Genomic DNA, 21,601 nt, shown 5'->3' with positions numbered 1-21,601 from the left:
AGACCACCTAAGAGGTGGAGACTGGGGCTAAGCAATGAATAGAAAAGGACTTGGACAAATACCCATGTGTGGAAAAAAATCAGGATTGGAAAATTAGGGACTGAATAATGACATGGGAAAAAATATCAAGCTTTTGTTCAACAAGCAGAAGAGCTAGTGCAAACACATACTTTCAGGCCATCGGATGAAATCCAAGGTTTCTGGATCACATCAGAAAATACCTGACAAAGCCACTGAAAAAGTATCCATTTCCTTCCCTTTTAGCACTGATTCAAGCAGATACTCCATAGTCCTACCAGTTCTTTACTCATGTAGCCAGATCTGTGCCATTTAAAAAATTAATAAAGCTTTATTCTCCACATTTACAGCAAACCTAGCTTCAATTTCTAGTGTCTGAACATTTAATTTATTCTACAAGTCACAGTACTCTGAAAAACACTAAAAGATACAGAGTTTATAAGTTCAAAAAGACTGAATAAATTTCATCACCAAAAAAATTGCATAAAAGATTATTTTATTCTTCTATGATAAACTCACTATGTTTTACAGTTTATGATTTCTGCCTCTTCTGGAAATCACCTTCTTTTATTATTAGGCCTAAAGCCAGGATATCCACTCTGCTATGGAACTGCATTTTCATCTCCCACAGTTTTTGCTGCTCTTCTACCTTCATTTTCAATAATTATCATGTTAGCTTCTGTGAGTTGTTTAATAGTTGCTTTATTAAGCTTTCCAAGTGATTTAATTTTTGCCTCTGGCATCCAATTTTATTGCCAGAGATTGAAGTTGAGTGTCAGTAAGTCCCTGTTTTATCACAGAAGGCTTACACTGTCATTGTGAAATACTCATCAAAAGCCTGATTGCAAGTTTGTAATATCCCACTGATGACTGACAAGGTTCTTAGAAATGGAATAGACTTTTGGGGGAAGTAACCCATTACTTTACTTCAGGAAGCTGCAGGATTTCTAAATATTGTTTGGCAAATAATGCCATTTTTTTCAAATAAATAGAAGCTGAAAAAGCTTCTGCATAGATTTTACACCTTGTTTTTTAATAATTCTGAGAGAGATAAAGAAACATGCCTCTGAGATACCAAAAGCTCACTGTTGTTTTTCAAATCTCACAGCTAAAATTTTCCTCTTCTCATTCCGAAACAGTGTTTGACTGCTGTCAATCATACAGGTGGTTTGTTAACTTTATATTCCATCACAGAAACAATGGAGAAGAGTTAACAGTTCTGGCCATCACTGCTCACCTGACTCAGCAAATTTTCCTGGGACCTCCAGTTCCTCTCTCTTTCATACTTAGGATGCAGGATAGAGGGCTTTCAGAGCAACAGAGTGGAGGCTGACTGACTGGATGGGCCAATCAAACCCTTCAAAGAAACTACATAATATGATTTTGACTGCCACATGTTCTCTTCATGGGTGCTTTCTAACCCAGAATTTAGTTTCCTTTAATGATTTTTTGTTATTAAAACTTTGTCAAAATCACATATCCGAAAGAGAATTTCTTTAACTCCACTTTTATTCTGTATTCTAAAGTGAAAACAGAAGAATACATTGCTTACCTCTTTTTCAAAATCAGAAGGAAGAAGCTTGACAAAGTTATCTGGAAACACACCTCGTCTGCCATTGAGTTCTCCTTCCCACCATCCCACATCAACGCAATCCTACAAAAGAGTAAAATAACATGAAAACCACAATGTACTTGTGTGCTGAAAAGATCTGTGTGCTGAAGTGCTCTTTGCATAATGTCCTGCCTTTTTGCTGGAATATGACAATTTACTGGAGTGCCAGGTTAACAGGATAATCTACCAGATAAAAACTTCAGTAATCGCCCTGCATTACAATATCACATAGAGCAGGTAGAAGATAACAATAAACATGCTGTAAGAGCTCAAGAGCTTGTCAGTGTCTAAAGCAAAACACTATTTCACCATTTGATCTATTAAACCAGAAAGCATTTCCAGCATGTATGATACTACTTCTCTCTGACTTCATTTTACAGAACAACAATAACTTAATTAAACATCATTAATCCCAGGAGGTAAAAAAGCTCCTTTATTTCCCACATTTTCCAGAAAAGCTTGACACATTAGAATTACTACATTTCATCACAGCCCAATTAGGAAGGCACTATACTATTGAACAATATCAAGCATCACCTTTTTCTGCAGCATTTCTGAGCACCACAAATCAGTCTGTGTAGCAAAACAATGCACAGCTAAATGCCTGCAATAAATTAACTACTATGTTAGTGAGTCTAAATGACAAAAAAAATAGTACAGCTATTTTGGTCATGAATAACAACAGTAACAGAAGCCACAACCATTTTAGAAAAGTTTGTCATTGTTCCTTAATTCCTGGATGGCAAGCTTCACGATAACTATTTTTGTGTTTGCTAAACAGAACACTTCTAGTGAAGATTTTCCACATTCTCTGAAAGCTGTAGCTGAACCAATTCAGCTCTATTCCAAAACACATAGGAAAGTCACCCACTGTCTGCACAGTCTTAAAACCTTTTCAGTCAATTTTTAGCAGTTGCCTCAGTCCTTGGCTGGCCAACTTTTCCACCCTCTTGAGCAGTAGCCTTAAATCTTCATGTAGAGCTCAGAGTCATGCAATAAATACTACACACCTCAGGCATGAGGGAAAAGGAAATCCCACAAACAGGGCATGGGTTTAATACGACAAAAACTCACCAAGGATCCCCCCATTCTGTGAGAGCCAGGGCTACACAGGGCTGGGTCATCTGGCAACATCAGCCTTAAGCTATCACTGTGGCACCACTGCTTCCACAGTTACAGAACTGGACTGATCAGGCCATCTGCTCCTGCCAGGTATATCCAGCTGTCCTGAGAGCAGAGTCACATTGTAACTACTCAAGAGTTCAACATAGTGGATGTTAATATTCTAACATTTCTAATCCAACCCTGTGGAAACTCTCCCAGATTTAATGAAGTACTTCAGTTTTTCAAAAAAATCACATTTCACCACTGCTCAGAAAAGAGAAGTTGAAATTTAGGAGCTGTGTTCTCTGAATACTCAGTGGCACAGATGTAGATCTGACCATTCTAGCTTGGGGCATGGTCACTGTTCCAGGTCATCCCACAGTGAGGATTCCCCATCACTCACTGTTGAAGAAACTGAGTGGGTTTTTGCCCTGAAAGGACTTTATATGGGCTATGGAAAAATGCACGATAATATACAACGCTGGCTCGGTACAATCACTTGTTTCTTCTCATTTTTCAGTAAAGTGAGAGAGCTAAAAAGCTGTGCATCTGGTATATCAGAATACAATGACAAGAATATATGGGGGGTATGGATATAATAAAAGTAGCAAGAGTGAGCAGGCAGTTTAGGAAAAAGGGAGAGGCAACGACATACACTAACAGGTTTGCACAGAGAACAAAGCTATGAAAACTCGACAGAGGCAAATGAAATAGACCAAATATTACAAGTCTCATATATGCTATCAGGCAACATCTCTCTGGAAACAGCACTGGATCAAGGTGTTCAGAAACTTAACATTCTCATTGTGTGAGAAAATAGCTTTAAGAACACCAAGTGGAACTGCAAGTCTTAATGCTGTTTATCCACACAATTTGGCTGTGAAGGCATAACTGTCTTGCTGTACATATAAAAGCTCCAGGGTTAAAAATGTCACATGCTCAAATCAGTCATTGTTGTAGCTATGTATATAAGGAAACAGAATGTTAAATACTCATTAAAAGACAGATCTGGTTTGGCTTTGTGTTGTTTTTCAGGAGCAGTATCCAAAATGATTAAGGACTTTAAAATACAGCTACTCTGACTTTCATCTCATCATCTGCCTAAAATTAGTCATATGCCCTCACAATGCTTACAAAACATCCACACACTACAAAAGTACAGAGAGGAAAAAATAAGAGGAAACAAGTATTTCTTTGTCAAGAAGTATACAGTAGTTCAAATAGAGGAGAGGATCCACTGAAAAAAATCTGAATGTGAATGGGCAATAAAAGATTGTACAATAATACATGCATTGCAAACTAGCTTTATTGTTATATTTCTGTGAAATCATTTGTTTCAGCTCCTACAGGGATGACAGAATAATGCAAGTTAACTTCATGAGGTGTACTTAATATGAAGAGAAATTTTAAAATTATTGTTCACAATGCCTGTTCTTGTTGGTATTTTTCTCTAAGTTATAATGCATGAACATAGGATGATATTTGACAGAAAACAGACTAGCATTAAAAGATCACTGCTTTTATGTTCTGGTTGGGTTTTTATGGTTACTTTTCTATTTTAAACTTTTTATTTAGCTTATTTAGTCTACCTCATCTCTTGAGATGGAGTATGTGCTAACTAAATACATGAGCTAAATAGCCTGGTTTTTTGCATGTCTGGTTTGGTGGTTTGTTTCCCCCCTCACCCCTCCACATCTCAATATTTTACTGTGATGTAATCTGTTCCTAATCTACAGATGCAGGCACCGAACAATCCTGCCATTCTTTTTCTGGTTGTTTTCTCTTATGCTCAATCTGTGCATTTCTCCTGTGTTCTCCCTTCTCTTCAGCAGGATGGCCTTTACCAAGGACACTTATCTTTTCTAGACCTTCCTGGGAGTTATATAGCAGGTATTTACTGGTTCTGTTAGACTGTCAGGCCTTTGTTAGTGAACAGGGCTTATTCTGGCTCGCTGACGTTTTCAAAATATCCACTAAGTGAACACAGGGCTCCATGAACGACTGAGATAATCAGCTAGTCATGCATGGCATGGGAAGGCGCTGTGCAGTATATTACTCTCACTGCAGAGCCAGCACCCCTCATTCCTGATGTGAAGGCGCCCTCCCACTTGGCTCTATCTACTTGCACAGCCTAGTAATCAGTGCACTCAACTGTTCTATCACATGGTGTGTTTTATAATGCCCTCCACCCCCTACACCGCTAATCTGAAATCGTCAAAACATTTATGACCCGATTTAGATTTTGAAAAATATCAAGAATAATTCAAGCGTCCATGACATGAAAAGCTTCTGCTTCAGCTGATACCACAGCCTAGTGCTAGCTAATAAACCTGATTAAACAACACACGACATCACATATATTCTTTTTAGGTAGGATTTTTTTATGCTCTTAGGAAACACAAATCTTACTCCTACTTCTTCATTTTATTAATACACATGAATGTCATATTCAATGCTTTGTTTAAAGGTCATTTGTTTTCATGAAGTTGCTGTTTGCGTTACACAGTCATTAATACCAAACAGCTGCAGGTTTGCTTTTTATTCTTCTCCAGCTTGTTGCTCAGGCTTATGCAGCCAATAACCACACCGGATTTTCATAAAGTAAATTTTCAGGCAGTTTCTCTTTAATTTTCTCATTTATTGTATTTGCCAGAGGAGGCTTCTGTGTCACTGAGCAAAAGGATACAGAGATCTCAGAAATCAAAAGCTACAGATGAGATCTGGTGAAGAATCTCAGTGGTGCAGAGTGCCATTTCGCTACCCACAACTGCAGGCTTGGTCTGCCTCAGTAGCCTCTGGAAGCCCATGTATGATGCGGGCAGCAGGTAAGTCTTCATCATGAGACAGCCAGCCATACAAGGATACCTGAGTTACAGCTGCACAAGCTGCCTCAAACACTAACAAATGACAGAGCTATGAAGCACAACCAAGGCAACGTGATTGAAACTATGTGGCTGCCTGTGAACACTGAGCAAAAGCTACTTCAATGCTTCCAGATGCCCATCAGCCACGCAATCCTATTTTCTCTTTTAGTATATCTGCACATGTTCAAGGTCAGCAAAATGGCTGTAATTTCAAAATTCAGGTTTTATAAAAAAAACTGTCAAGCTATTACCATCCATTATCAATATTGCAAAATGTATTAACAAAGTGGATCTCTGCCTTATCTCCATGTTATCCTGGCAGAATTGCAACAGCGTAAACAAAAATCAGATGCTGAAAAATACCAAAAGTTCTATGAAAAAATATATCCCAATTACTGAAAATGCATTTTAGTTTAATATAGGAAAAGGAAAACAAAAGATTTACAAAACTGAAAAGTAAGATGCAGCAAAAAAGTAGAAATCGTGTTTGACAGATATTAGAGTTCATGCAAGTTAGGTGGTAGCTGGGCCAACATTTAGCTACTGTAAAAATCAACTCCTACCAAAGCTTGACTCAGAGACTGTACTCATTGACTCATTGCAGTAACAGTGCAAACAAACACCTTACAGAAATCCACTGCCAGTTCACATTGCCAATTCTATTTTCATTGTTCAGGCAGATTCATGAAACAAAAATCCAGAAGGAAATTTTGGCATTTTGTTCACTGAAACACAAATCTTGGTTTTATCCTCATTTCCAGTGAAGTAGAATCATAGAATCATTTAGGTTGTTAAAGACCTTTAAGATCATTGAGACTAATCATGAACCAGCACTGCCAAGTCCACCAATAAACCATACCCAGAAGTGCCACATCTACGTGTCTTTTAAATACCTCTCCAGGGATGATGACGCCACCACTTCCCTGGGCAGCCTGTTCAATGCTTGACAAACCTTTGAAGGTGAAGAAATTTTTCCTAATGTCCAATCTAAACCTCCCCTGACACAACTTGTGGCCATTTCTTCTCATCCTACCACTTGCTACTTGGGAGAAGAGACTGACAGCCGCCCTGTCACAACCTTCTTTCAGGTAGTTGTAGAAAGCGATAAGGTCTCCCTTGAACCGCCTTTTCTCCAGGCTAAACAATCCCAGTTCCCTCAGCCACTCCAGTAGTGATAGGGTGCAATTCCAGTAGTCTCTGCCTCTTTCAGACTCCCTGATACTTCTCAACCCACCCACCTCCTCCCGGAGCTCAGTCACCAAGCGCAGGAGTTCCTTTACCTGAGCACACCTCCCAGAGGTTGTGCTTACCACTGCCATCCCGTGAAGGCATGAGCACAGAGCACAGCCTGCAGCTGACACCTGGGTCGCAGCATGTTCCCACTGGAGCTCTGCTTGGGCAGCTGTGTCAGTCACAGCGGCTGCAGAGCTTAGAGAGGCCATGGCTTTCTGCTGGGTGGCTAACATTGCTCCCTGGTTGAGCTGGCAGGCCCTTGTGCATGAACTGCCACACAAACTGCCACGCCATACCCTTGCTGCCACACCATGCCCTGTTTGCTGACCCTGCTTGGTGGCACTCCTTGTCACTGGCACTCCCCCTAAGGGCTTCTTTCATATGTGGGGGGAGCTTGGCCACTTTTGCATCTGGCCCTGCCCAGTAGTTTTGCTCCAAAATCTTGTCTATGATTAATTTAATCCAAATGACCTTTTAGAGAATGAAGTAAAGGAAGGGAGAAGAGGCAAAATGAAAGAAGGACTGAAAAGCTCTTCCATGGCAGAATCAACGTCCATTCTAATTCCAAGCTCAGCAGATCCCAAGTAAGTGGTAACAAACTCAATGCACTGGATTTATTAGCAACATTCATTTGTGATAACTATTAGGGTAAAGAATTGGACAAAACATAGTGAGGAGAAAGAGATGTTGAGGAATTTTTGAGGAGGAATTTTTAAACTTTATAGTATTTGTGACAAATATTACACAAAATACAAGGTACTAAAATGTCAACCTGAGCTGGCATTCTTACGTAAGTCAGAAAATTATTGTAAGAGGAGAGTGTAAACATGAGAGAAGTGGCAATTATCAGAAAAACCTAAGAGAAGGCTTTGGGGAGACCTTAGAGCAGCCCTCCAGTGCCTAAAGGGGGCCTACAGGAAATCTGGAGGGGGACTTTGTACAACGGCATGTAGTGACAGGACAAGGAGTAATGGCTTTTAGCTGTCAGAGGGGAGATTTAAGATTAGATATTGGGAAGAAGCTCTTAAATCACTATGAGGGTGATGAGGCACTGGAACAGGCTGACCACAGAATTTGTGGATGCCCCATCCCTGGCAGTGTTCAAAGCCAGGTTGGACAGAGCCTTGGGCGACATGGTCTAGGCATGAGACATCCCTGCCCATGGAACTGGGTGATCCTTAAGGTTACTTCCAACCCAAACCATTCTACAATTCTGTGAAGAATAAGAGTGAGAGACCTATCCCTCATGTAATTAGAAATGAGACACGCAAGTTGCGAGGAAATAATCTGGAGAAAACAGACCTTTCTTTTTTTATTTATTTTTTCCCCTCAGAAAGGAATATTAGAAGAATAGAAAAGAAGAAAACCAAACAAAAACCAAAAACCAATAATAAGATAAGAAAGATAAGGACAAAGCTCCACTCTGAAACCTACATCTGTGGTGACTAAAAGACTAAGAATGGAGTAGAGAAAAGAGAAAGTGATGCATGACTAGGGAGACCATAAAAAAGCCGTGCAAAGACATTTTAACATACAGGCAAAGAAATTTTCCATTTGGAGCACCATAATTTTCATCCTGTTATTGAATGTAAGTGAAATATAGTGAAATACATAAGTAGGGTTGACAGTATAAAGGCCAATTCTTAGTCTCCTGTTGTGGTTTAAGCTCAGCCGTAAATCACGCAGTCGCTTTCTCACTCCCCCGACCCTCCTTTCATTCCCCTGTTCCTGGAGGGATGGGGAGGAGAATCAAAAGAATGTAACTCCCACGAGTTGAGATAAGAACAGTCCAGTAACTAAGGTATAACACAAATCACTACTGCTGCCACCAATAATAATAATGATAAGGGAAATAACAAGGGAAGAGAATACAACCGCTCACCACCCGCCGACCGACAATACCCAGCCTGACCCCGGCAGTGAACTAGCCCTTCCGGGTAACTGCCCCCAGTTTACATCCTGGGCATGACGTGCTGTGGTATGGAATACCCCTTTGGCTAGTTTGGGTCAGGTGTCCTGTCCCTGCTCCCCCTCCTCCCTGGCAGAGCATGAGGCTCAGAAAGTCCTTGGTCAGAGTAAACATTTGAGCAGTAACTAAAATCATCTCTGTTATCAGCGCTGCTCCCAGGCTGAAAGTCAAAACACAGCACTGCACCAGCTACTAAGAAGGAAAAAAAATGACTGCTACTGCTGAACCCAGGACATCTCCTTTCAGCAACTGCAGAGATCCTGTAGCTACTCATACTGGCTAAAAAAAAGCCATAAAACAGTGGAGTCTTGCTTCCTTCTCTTCTGGGTGAAAGAATCATGACACTGTTTGGTCTCTTATTCACACAGTATCTTATGTTTGCTTAGCAGCAAAACTACTGCTCTTGTATTAAAACAAACACCATGCTGTTCCTTCTCTCAGCACTCTCAATCCAACCGTAAAAAAGCAGAAGCTGGTGGAGATTGAACAGAAAGCCCCAGCATACCTTATGTATGTCTTATACTACGTAGTCTTACAAATACTCTGCTCACTGCAGAGAAGCAGCTGTACCTAGACAGACACTACTGACAAGATGCCAGCCCTAGTCATCTCTCCAGCATAGGAGTACAGCTGGTTGCAAGACAAGAACACAAAATTCCCCTTAGTTGAATACCATTGCTGGTTTTCTTTGGTGGCAAAAGAGATGACAACAGAGATTGATAAGGCAGAGCTGTCAGTCCCCCAATAACTTAATCTACTCTTTATTAGCTGATGTCACATTGTTGTGACAATCAGTTGTGAATGCTCCATCCCTGGCAGTGTTCAAGGCCAGACTGGACAGAGCCTTGAGTGACATGGTTTAGCGTGTGTTGTCCCTGCCCATGGCAGGGGGGTTGGAACTAGATGATCTTAAGGTCCTTTCCAACCCTAACTATTCTATGATTCTGTGATTCAAGACCATGAAATTGAAAGATGCAAGTTCATACCCAGCAAGTGGCACGTCTCTCTCACAGTGAGCCCTGTGCCAGCTATGAGCCTGACAGTGACAAATTGCGCTGTCACACAAATACGACTGAACTCTCCCTCCTGGAAACACTCACAGCTTCACAGCCTCTCCTACTGCTCCAAGTAGGCAGGAGTTTCATATTCCCCAAAGACTGAGGGGTTTTGCTTTCATATAATGCTCTCTCTCTTAATAACCAGGCTTGGTTATTACAGAAGATTTATTTCTAGCCCATGCTGTTATTTGCAGTCTAGGCTCAAGCCGTATGAAAGGATTGCAAAGGCAACCAACATTTTCTCTGAAAGTGGAAAGCAGCACTTCTGGTTGTGAATGTATTTATAATAAAAACTCTTATGGATTTTTTTTCCATTATTTTGCTAGGAGTCAATAAAGCATACAAATTACTATAATATTTATATAAGATATACGCCAATCAATTTCTTCCAATTTCTTCCAATTACTACGCACTGGTTTACTTTTCCTCCTTTTTTCTTCCAGCCACTTACAGGAGTTACTGTGTGCTATGAGAATGTTCTTAATCACTTAAATAAAACCCAGCAGCTACTTGTCTCTCTGGCCACTAATTATAATTTTTCTCCTGCCTGTGTTCAGAAGCTGCTGCACTTGTACCTAGACCATTGCTGAAGCCAGCTGCAGTCTTTCCACAATGGATAGCCAACCTCATAATTTAAAGAAAAACAAGCCACCTTCAATGTGAACAAATGTGTCTATAGCAGTTTTCAGGACATCATCCATACACACAGATACATGAAACTGTCCTGGGTTCAGCGCTTAAACCACGACAGTAGTATATAAAGGCTTCTGAATTTGAGGATTAAAGGCCTCATAGAAAGACACATCTGAAGAACAAGCACTCTGCCAGTCAGCTCATACTGCATCAGGTCTACAATAATATAACCTTGTCATTGGTGTGAAACAAGAAAACCATGTTAAAGCCCGGTGAAAAAACCAGTTTGATCATATTTTAAAATGTGGGTTGTTTTTTTTTTTTTAAGATTTCTTGCTAGATTCACTATCACGATGCTGAAACCAAGAAAAGTCAAAACCCAAGACATACCAAAATCCAATTTTATTTTAAAAGCCAGAAAATCCCCTGATTTTAGAATCTCCATAAATTCTCATAAAACTTGGTAAAATACCTGTGAATGAAGGAAACATCTCTCCAGAGGCTTACATTACACCTATCTTGTGCTATCTAAGACTATTCAAAATGATCAAGCTTAGTTACTTATTAAACTCAGTTACTGGGATTGAGACTTCAAAGTATAGTGAAAATTTGTTAAACAGTTAAAAAATAAATGGCTATGATTTAAAGCATCTGGTTAGTGATCAAGAACTCCTCAGCAAAAACATCATTTTAAAATCTGGCAACAAGGAAGAACGAATCTCTCAACAACTACCTAATCCAAGATCATTTAGATAAAAGAAACAGTCCAACAGACAATAAATTAGTTTTCTGAGGCAGTCCTGGAGAATACCCGTTTTCCCTTTACATACACTTTCTTGCAAATACTCATGGATTATGAAATACTGAAAGAAAAGTATGAGAAGAACCCTCCCACTGTGGCTCTATTTGGCTCCTAACCCAGGGATTTATCCCTCAGGTCCTCAGCCTATGAACCAAAAGCCCCATATCCTGCATGGATCATTCCCAGCTCCTGTCAGCTCTCATGCCCAAGCCATTAGGACCTTGCCTCTGATAATAATAGTTGCATCTTTTAAAGCTTAAAAAATCAAATAGGCGAACAGCTATAGTTTTTCTTTATCCATGAGGTCCAAGGCTCTACTAAGAGTTTACTTTGTCAACATTGTACAGAAGGAAATGGGAGAGACCATCAGAAACTAGGTATGATTTCAGCAGTGGTTACACTACTCTTTCCAAGCAGTGTTTTTTACTGGAAGGCAGAATCTCTCCAGAAGACACAGTCTGTTCAAGAATTGGCCCAAGTTATTGGGCCCTGCTAAAAAAAAGAAACTGACTGAGAATAATGAATGACCTGCCCTACACAGGACATTAGAGTAGAGGATGTAGCAGACCAGATATATTTTGTCTGTTAAATCTGTTTCAGGCTAAATCTAACCTTTTGACTTTAGACTCTGTGACTGAACAGTTTCATCAGTAGTGAAGCTGAAATGCTTTGATGAAATATTTGTACAAACAGGAATAATTATGTCGCTCATTGAACAAAACAATCTCTTCTGGGGATTCATTTCACTTGCAATGTTCAGTCAGCAGAATATCATGGAGAAATAAAATGTTCCACATCATAAAACTCTAGCACTCCAATATTCAAATTAAAACTAAATTAGCCAACACAAACACAAAAGGTGCTGCTAGTAATTTATTAGACATAATTTATGCTTCTGATGAGCCAAGATAAAATACTTATGTAATTACATTTGTTATATTTAGAAAGATTATAAAAACAGAACAAAACAATTGAAGGATTATTTAATGCTATTACTACTTAGGGCACAGGCATCTTAAGACCAGGGTCCTAATTGCAATTACTAATTACTTGGCACTATTTGTGCACATTTACTTTCCCTTTAAATAGCTCTTCCTAGCCTGAAACAGTTGGACTTCAGATAATACCATGAAACCAGCAGGTGAATCCAGCATTCAGGATAAAAGAAAGGATGAAGCTAAGCAGTGAGTCTAAAGCCCACATTGTGAGCAATAATCACAGTTTTCCAGATGCCTCAGCATTTCAGTGATAACATTTGTAAGCACAGGGTAGCAAAAATTGTCTTTCTTTTTTTATCTTTAAATGTGTCACCTTTTTAGATTAGCTTGGCTGTGTTAAACATACTTACAAATAAACCTAACTCTTTCCAAACAATGCAAATCTTGAAGCATTGCATGCATGGGGGATCCTGCCAGTTTTCCTACATAGCCTGGCATGAACTTTCATTTGTCAAAATTAAAATTCCTAGGAACAACAGCATCCCTTCCTCTGAAGGCACTGTTACAGCACTGCAATCAGTGATAACAAGAACAGGAAAAAAGAACTTCAGTGCATACCTAAAAAAAAATTAATATTATAAATATACTAACAAGAAGCACATGCGAGTGCCAGCTTCTCCCCTCTCCCCTGTACTAATCTCAGGGCTCACAGCTTATTTAAGTGCTCAGCTCAAACATTAGCATTTCAGTAATGTTTCTGAAGATACCAGTGAAATGTAAGCTGCACATGGTACCTTATTAAACATTATTGTCAGGCTTTATCTCTACACAGACCTTACTTAATGCCCCATTGCTAATCACAGCAGCCAATGCATGCTGCAAGATAGGAGTAAGCATTAAAAATTATTTATAAATATTTAAAAGTCTTGGCTAAGGGCAAGGTTCAGGCAAGAAGAAAAAAGAGAGGACAATTACTCACAGTCTGTTTTCCCTATAACTTACTGACTATATCAAATTATTTTAGAAAATCAACATATTTATTTGATCATCAGTGTCCCCACAAGTTTTATGTAACTGCTTTATATGACTCATATGAGTAAACACTCATACTTACATGCAGTGACACAAGTCTTACCTCATGCACTTGCCACACACATTAGCATGTCAAAAGGATCTCATTCTGCAGGAATTCTGCTACCATCCCATATGGCACAGTGTCTTGAAACCCAAACATGCTCATTCCATTAGGTCAAAACTTTCAGAGGAAAGTTTCAGGTTAGGGAAAAGTGACCCTACCACTAAGCCAGTCTCTTGGCAAAGCTGTTGACTGCAGGAGCAACCCTGCTCCTCGACTCACCCCTTCCTACTCACACGTCCGTGTGTGTGCTGCAGCCAAGGTTGCCAGATGCAAGGCAAAAGGGCAGAAGCAGAACCATCCCTTTCAGCAGCCACCTACCATCAATCACATAAAACTGCACCCTCAGCATGCACACTTCACAAAATAATTTCTTATATGCAATCAGCAACTTTGGTACAAGCAGGTTTCTCAACCAGCTGAGGAGGCAGGCTGTCTTGGGAGAAAAACTAGTGCTGAGCACAGCACAGAGGGCAAGGAACACAGAAAGCAGATAAGGCATGGCTATTAGGTCTGGCTAAAGATGAGTTGAATAATTCATGGTTATCTCAGGAGAGAAAAGGGCATGAACCGAGATCCTTCATGGTATTGTTCTCTTAGAGGGAAATAACTATTTATTTGCAAAGGAAAGCAAGAAGTACTGTTATTGCTTACATGCTATTCTTCAGATGCAAAACATCATGAAAGCTCTCTTAAAGTAGGACATTATTTGATGTTTATTTACTGTATTCCTTTCAGTTTCTGTATGCAGGATTGTTCCAGAAGTTATAAATGCTCAAAATACCTTGTATTAAAACCCAAATAGGGGCATCTGTGTGACCAAATGTCTAGTGTCAACAATATCCACTGTGCTGCTCTGACAGAAAGTCATTTTTGTTTCATTAAACCAGATCATATTTTTCCCTGCATAACCTTTTTTGTATTGTTATATTAGTGAGCTCATTTCCAAAAATGAGATAAAAGCTTTTATCTGTCAATCAATGAAAAAGAAAATTATCTGAATTACAATTATGAAATATGACTAACTTTTTTCCTTCCTTCAAAAGAGACAAATTTAAGCTACCATACTTTAGCTTTGAAAATCTGTTTTCTTGGCCAATTAGGTTTATTTTTAATGACCTCAAATATTACCACTTTCTTTAATTTTTTTTTTATTTACCCATAGAGGAGAAAATACTGCAAATTCCATCTTAATATGGAAAAATGAGTGATACGATCTATCTATTTGCTCCTATAGGAAGAAAAACTGAGAGTCTTCTAATTCTTTCACATAATTCTATAACCAAAGGTTGTAAATATGTGTGTGCTGTTTGTAATTAAAATTGTACAAAAAAAAATCAGCAATGGAAAAAACCCCCATAGGAACAAATGCAGGCAACAGGGAGGTTTCTATCCTAGTCTCACCATAACCTACTGAAACATTCAATTAAGTGACAGATATCATTCTCTATCACACCGTCTGGCTCCTGCTCCTTCTCCTGCTAATGGCCTCAACTCACTGGCAAGACATAGTACCTACTATATTTCATCCCTTTCAGAGCTTCCTGCATCTGTGAAAGCAGCTGTTCTCCTTCACAGCCCTACCCAGCTGCATTTGCCTTGGCAATCACTCCACTAAAGAAAGTGCTCTGGACAGTTACCTCCTGCATCATGATGAGCATTTAAAGATCTTGTAATAAAGAAAGAAAACCAGGAGAATTGTTTTTGTGAAAGGGCCATACTCAGGTAACTGTCTATAAGTGGAAATTAAGTGCCTAATGACTGCTCTAAGATTTGGAAAATATTAAGAGCTCCACATAAGGACAGATTTCATACTCTAACATGGACAGATGCACAGAGCAGTCATTGCAACACTGAAAACATGACATTATGAAAGAAACTATCAACACTGAATCTCATTTAATTGTCTCCTTACATCCTTCTGCTCTCCTGTGCTTAATTGTGTGTCTTACCACTTGATTGCATGTGCTTCAGGGCAGGGACTCACTAAATGCACAGCATTTTGAACCACAAAACTTGTAAATCTACCAGTAAAAGTATATTATTAATAACACCAAAAGCAAAATACTAGCTTTGCAAAAAACTGATGGCCATTATTATGCTTATTTTAGAAACTAGGTTTATGGCTTTTTTTTCCCCAGGATAGAATTAAGCACTACAAATTGGATTGCTATGAAATATCTGGATTGTCACTAAATATCTAGGCTGATAATTTGTCATGTCTTTCAGTAGTGACAGGCATTACACTGTTGTGTCTTTCATGATACCAATGCACCAACTTTCCCAGTACTATCTGAAAAGCATCCGCAAGAGTTTGGGAGGCTATATGTGACTGTTGCTTTGTTTTTCACCCTATTAATCCTTCAGACATTTTTGATGAATTCACAAGGAGGCTGGACACCCTCCATGAAACTTGTCTCCCCATGAAAGCTCCTTTGCAAAATCAGAAAGGACCTCATATCATGTTCATCCATCAGTTCAGTGCAATGCATTTCTACCACTAATGCCACGTATTTGGCTGTTATTCTTTAGCACGAGAAGAAAGGCTTTGCAATTCAGGTAGGTGGAGGCTGAGGGAAAAGCCAGATGGGGTATGCAGATGGAGCATGGCACAAGATTATCATTCCAGCTGATATACTGACATCTATTAATTTCAACATCTTGTAAATTCAGAATTAGCAGAACTGTCATTGATATTGCCCTCTACAACTACTACTCCAACAGTAAGAATTCAGGTGAGGATACTCACAGAATCCCGAGGGTTGGAAGGGACCTCAAAAGATCATCTAGTCCAACCCTCCTTGCAAGAGCAGGGTAACCTAGAGTACATCACACAGGAACTTGTCCAGCCGGGCCTTGAATATCTCCAACGTAGGAGACTCCACAACCCCCCTGGGCAACCTGTTCCAGTGCTGTGTCACTCTCACAGTAAAGAAGTTTTTCCTGATGTTCACATGGAACCTCTTATGCTCCAGTTTACACCCATTACCCCTTGTCCTATCACTGGACATCACTGAGAAAAACCTAGCTCCATCATCCTGACACTCACCCTTTACATATTTGTAAACATTGATGAGGTCACCCCTCAGTCTCCTCTTCTCCAAGCTAAAGAGACCCAGCTCCCTCAGCCTCTCCTCATAAGGGAGATGTTCCACTCCCTTAATCATCTTTGTGGCTCTGCGCTATTACTGTCAACTTTTCCAATTTAAAATTATTTTTGAAGTACTTAATTTTATTTATCCAGACCATTTCCATTCCTGGCAGCAAAGTGATCTTTACTGCCTAGAGCTCAGGTACACTGATGAATGAAATCAGCTCAACGAAATCTTCCCACTCTTGCAAGTAAAACTGCTCTCAAATAAGTGCACAGCTGCCAGTGTGTGCCTGATGTATTTGCTTTGAAATTATTTAGCTATTATTATCAATTCCTCACACAGGTAATTTCCTGTATGCCAGTGAAATCTCCAGATTCCTATGCACTTTTCAGAATTTATTAGAGTTACTAAGATATTTGTAGGTTTTGCATGAAAAGTCTTTATTAACACTGGGAAGTAGCCTACAGTTAGCTATGTCTAAAAGTGCTGGAAAGAAAAATACTAAGATTTCAAGATGACAGTTGAAAACGTCACATGAATCTTCTATTGCTTTAAAGAAACTTTATCTGTTACAAATATGATCTCCAAAATCAGTATTTGAACATGATAAAAGATCTGTTTGCCACTCCCTGCACAGCGCAGCCACTAGCAGTGTTCTTGTCCTTATCCAAATGCTGTCAGGAACATTTTGAAGACAGTAAAAAAATTACCTAAGGAACACAACTGCTTGACATTACAAAGAATAACCTATGGGGTCAATCTCACAGCCTGTTGCCATTCATGTCTTTTCAGCTTATGAACATATTTTATCATCAAATTGCACAACAATCACCTTAACTGAACAAGTAAAATCACTGTATTTTGCTTTTTCTTCCTTCCAAAGGTGTATTTTTCTTAGATTCCTTTTTGCAAAGCAAAGGTACCAAGTTTCTTTGTTTATTGCCTTGAAGATGAAGCTTTTACCTTCTTTTACAATTCTGAGCAATATTTTCTGGTCTTTTATCTTTAAATATTTTGCGTGAAGAAATTAAGGGGCTACCATTTGTCCACTTTAATTTTTCAGTAATAAATAAATAAAACCTTTTCTATGTATGTACACGGGTATCTGCTTCACTGAGGAAAAGGAGGACAGAAAAACCTTTTCCAGAAATTTTGGAATACATTTATGTGAACTTAATTTCTGCTTTTTATCTAGTCTTTTAGGTAGATACGGACCAGTTCTGACCAGTAAATGATCAGCCCTCACTGATTCACTTCAGTGTTTAAAAAAACCTCATTAGCACATTCTCCAAGTGACCAGGGAAGTCAATTGTGATTCAGCAAATTTATTCAAAGTATCCTTTGGCTATTTCATAAAAGCCTCAGATATTCAAATTCCCTTATCAGAGAAGTCTATAAGAAACATCTGATCAGCTTTTGATTCAAGATCTCAACATCCACCAAAAGAGAGTGAGAACTTGAAACAGATTCTGCGAAGGCCATGACAAAAAAATATTGGTTTGTTCTTTATATTAGGTATGTATTTGATAGTCATGACAAAGCGACTTTTATAACTAATTTAGCTGGAAAAGACAGAAATCTGATATAATGTTATCCCTTTTACCTGCAGGGGCATGGTTAAAACGGTGGTTTTGAATTCTGCATTTACTGAGACTACTCCTTAGCAATTCTTTCCACAAAATAAAGGTTTAGCATTTTATGATGAATACCAGACTAACAGCTTCCTCACACACAAATTCTCACATGTGCATGCACAAATACACAGGCCTTCCTAGTAACTTATCATTTAGCTCATTTAAGTCATTCCCCTTCCTCATAGCACCTACCAAGTGCTGTTTCATCTTCATTTTAAGATTATTTTTATGACATTCCTCTCCCATTCTTGTTTTACCCATTCATATACTTCAGCCACTTCCATATATTCTCACTAATGTAAATTTAGTTCAAGTTAAAATTGTGAGTCTTCAACATTCCTATAGACCCAACTGTACGAAAATAATCAGCATAGTGAGGGACTTTTCATACTGACAATTTATATACTTTCTGATTTTAGCGATTCCAACAGAATACATATATGATAAGGCATCTGTGGTTGTGGAAAGTACTTCGACATCCATTACTTTCTTTAAAAGCAATGGGTCTAGGTAACTGGGAAGAATAAATTCTGTCTAATGCTCTCCAGCATGGAAAGCAAGCCCTGCAAAACAATTTCCTGCAAATCGATTAAAAGACACTCTGTAATCTGATAACAAAGCAAAACCATGGTAATAGCTTCTGAAGTACTCCGTAGATTTCTATTTAATTCCTCTCAGTCGGTATGGATCACTGGTCATGGAAAGGAGACTGTAAGCACGGTGTTTTCAGTTCCAGGTAAAAGTTAACTCTCTAGCAGAAGCCACTGGTGGGCAGAAAGGCAAGGCTGACCTTGTTATTTCTGACTAAAAGAAAGACATCAACAGACACCTAATTTGGAAGATCAGGACTCAAATAAAGTTACTACATTGCGTGGTAGAGCATGGAGGAGACTCCACTGTTTTGAGAACTATACATCAAGGACCTTGATTCCACATCACTTGAATTTTATTTTTTAAACTATGTATTAAAAACAGACGAAAAAACCCACAAGTCTGACTGCAATGAGGTCACAAAACCACAAAAGGAACTGAAAAGTGCCTCCTTGTTAAGCACTATTTATTCAGTATCTCAGATTAGTTCAGACACAGCATAAAAAAACATCCATGGAGAAATGTCAAGCCCTCTTTTTGTTGAGATCCCCCACTCTAGAGGCATGGTTTTATGTAATTGTTCATAGACATGTGACATACCAGAGGAAAAAAAAAGAAGAAAACTGAATAAGATATCTGCAGTGGCTTGCTACCATCAGGCCGGAGAACAGAAGGACAAGAGGATATACTAGAAACTATACTGACAAACTTCTCCTGCATGATTGCGAGATCTGATCAATTCAGTCAAATCATCAGCTCAGTTATTATAAAAGACAAATACCTTTTCATTGTGCAGCACAGCAGCAGGAAGAAGAAAATGGGAAAAATCAAGCACATGAAATCTCATATCAAAACCTCAGTAAAGTCATGGTCTCTTTGTCTGCCTATATTGAAGAACACACCTCCATCTGGAGAGCAGCTGTCTCAAAGAGTTAAATCAACCTGGTCAATATAGCGTAAAGTGGACAGGAACAATGTCTTAAGTTCCACTTCCATGATCAGAGACACTGTTTAATACTCACACAAGAATATTCTAAATCAGGCAAAGCCAAACCGTTTTCAAGACAAGCTAAAGAAAAAATCATGGAGGGCAAGTTATTGTAGGATATTCAATGTACACAATTTATTTATAAAATCTGCAGTTCCTCTTCCTGCCAAACATCTGGCAACTTTTCCTTCGTTAGATGTATATTCTTCAGGACAAAGATATCCTCTAGGATTGCAAATGGCTTAGCATATAGCAAACACTGCCCCAGACGTACTTCTCCAGGTTTTGGGGGTTCCTGCCCAGGTGACAAAATGCTCAGTCAAATAACAATTTCTTATGAAACTTATCAACTTTAGAATTAATTCTTTTACTTTTATATAAGCACAAACAACAGCAGCACTACTGTGCACATCATTACAATTCATCTTCATAATGCAAAAGCCATGGCCTTTTCTAGTTTGTAGCGCTTTTTTTTTCCCAAATACTTATGTCCAGCACTCAAAAACATTCAAGCAAACTACAAAGTCTTTGAACAAGAGCAGGAAATAAGCTGCATCTAAACTATAATCTGTTCTTTGTAACATGGTGCACAGATCTTCTAAAAAGAAAGCCAACTGTTTACTCACCACCTACTGTATAGTTTTTGGAGATTTAATATAAATCCTGGGACTGGTGTTTCATTTCTAATCTTAAATAATTTCAAGTATTTTTAAAGAAAAGAACACAGATCTAAAATTATTTATCATCTTTTTCTGTTTTACCATAGCGTTATGGTGGCTACATTTTAAATAAATGTTTAGCTCATCAAGCTAATATAGGCACATTATCTCCATCTAACCCAAAAAACCTAATTCACAATTCCTACAAGAAAGATAACACACACACCTAACAGAGATGTTCAAAGCTCCTGCTTTCATGAGCCTTCCAGTTAATTTTCTAGCTTTTATGTCTGATACAGGGATCAATTTACAATTTATGTACGCAGATCTGTCAGCAGATTCAAATTAAAATTAGTTGTATGAACATGTAAACTCAAGAGTACATGTCTACTGTTCTTCACTTAACATCATCAAGGTAAGGCTTTAAAGGACACAAAGAAGGGAGATATAGGCTCTGAAGTCTATGTAGTGTTTCAGTGTCAAACCAACATTGTTTTAGATAGGACACTGTCAAAGGCACAAACAGGGATTTTATAGCAATTGAATGATCCTGATTTTAAAAACTGGATCCCTTCTCATAGGAAAAAAAATATTGCTTTTACCTTACTGATAAGTGTGACGACATCACCTTCTCGGATTGTGAGTTCATCATCATTCTGTGCTTCATATGGAAATATCACTTTGCAATACTCCTTGGCTGAAAGGAAGAACATCCAATGTGATAAATTATCACCTTTTAACAATTGCTTATCCAAGGGTGAAAATCTTCCTAAAATATTCCACAAGTGCCTCCTGCTGCTGCTTTATTTTCTTGCCATCTTTCTCTGTGTGTTTTAGACCTTCATAAATATATGAAATATTTAAAAACCTCACACTGATGAGCATTCCTCCACACGTCATCCAGAGAGTTGGCTCTGTAGCCCCGAGAACCATTATCTCAAATGAAATTGCTCCAGACAGCAACCTGCCAGAAACCATTTCCCTTAGAGCAAGCCTGCATGTGACACTTGCTTCAATAGTTCTACTGGTATGGCCTTCCACCAGATCACAAAAACCGGAAGCATAAAAGACCCAGCATGCTGACACAGGTTATCTATCCCCTGATGTGCAGGAAAGCAGGTATTTCTGAATTTATAAAGATGGTAAAATAATAAATCATACATTAATAAAGTTAAAGGCATTCATAACTAAATCTTCTGTACACTCAGCATAAAAGAAGAGGTTTGAATATTAGTCTAAAGTTTCCTCTTCCCTTTTCCCTTTACTGT

General features: G+C 38.7%; 1 protein-coding gene across 4 annotated transcripts in view; it reads right to left on the bottom strand.

The window, feature by feature from the left end:
* SH3KBP1 (SH3 domain containing kinase binding protein 1) overlaps nucleotides 1-21,601 on the bottom strand; it is a 151,875-nt gene that overhangs the window by 34,934 nt on the left and 95,340 nt on the right. For all 4 annotated transcript variants that reach the window (XM_080612499.1, XM_080612501.1, XM_080612500.1 and 1 more), the window contains 2 exons: nucleotides 20,936-21,030; nucleotides 1,562-1,672 (listed from right to left, as the gene is read on the bottom strand). In XM_080612499.1, the coding sequence (XP_080468625.1) occupies nucleotides 1,562-1,672; nucleotides 20,936-21,030 (206 nt within the window). The remainder of the gene's footprint in view (nucleotides 1-1,561; nucleotides 1,673-20,935; nucleotides 21,031-21,601) is intronic.

This window comes from Psittacula echo (assembly GCF_963264785.1).
Source record: "Psittacula echo genome assembly, chromosome: 3".
Lineage (NCBI taxonomy): Eukaryota > Metazoa > Chordata > Aves > Psittaciformes > Psittacidae > Psittacula > Psittacula echo.
The sequence above is the reverse complement of the archived record's forward strand: the minus strand, read 5'-3'. Positions and strand labels throughout refer to the sequence as shown.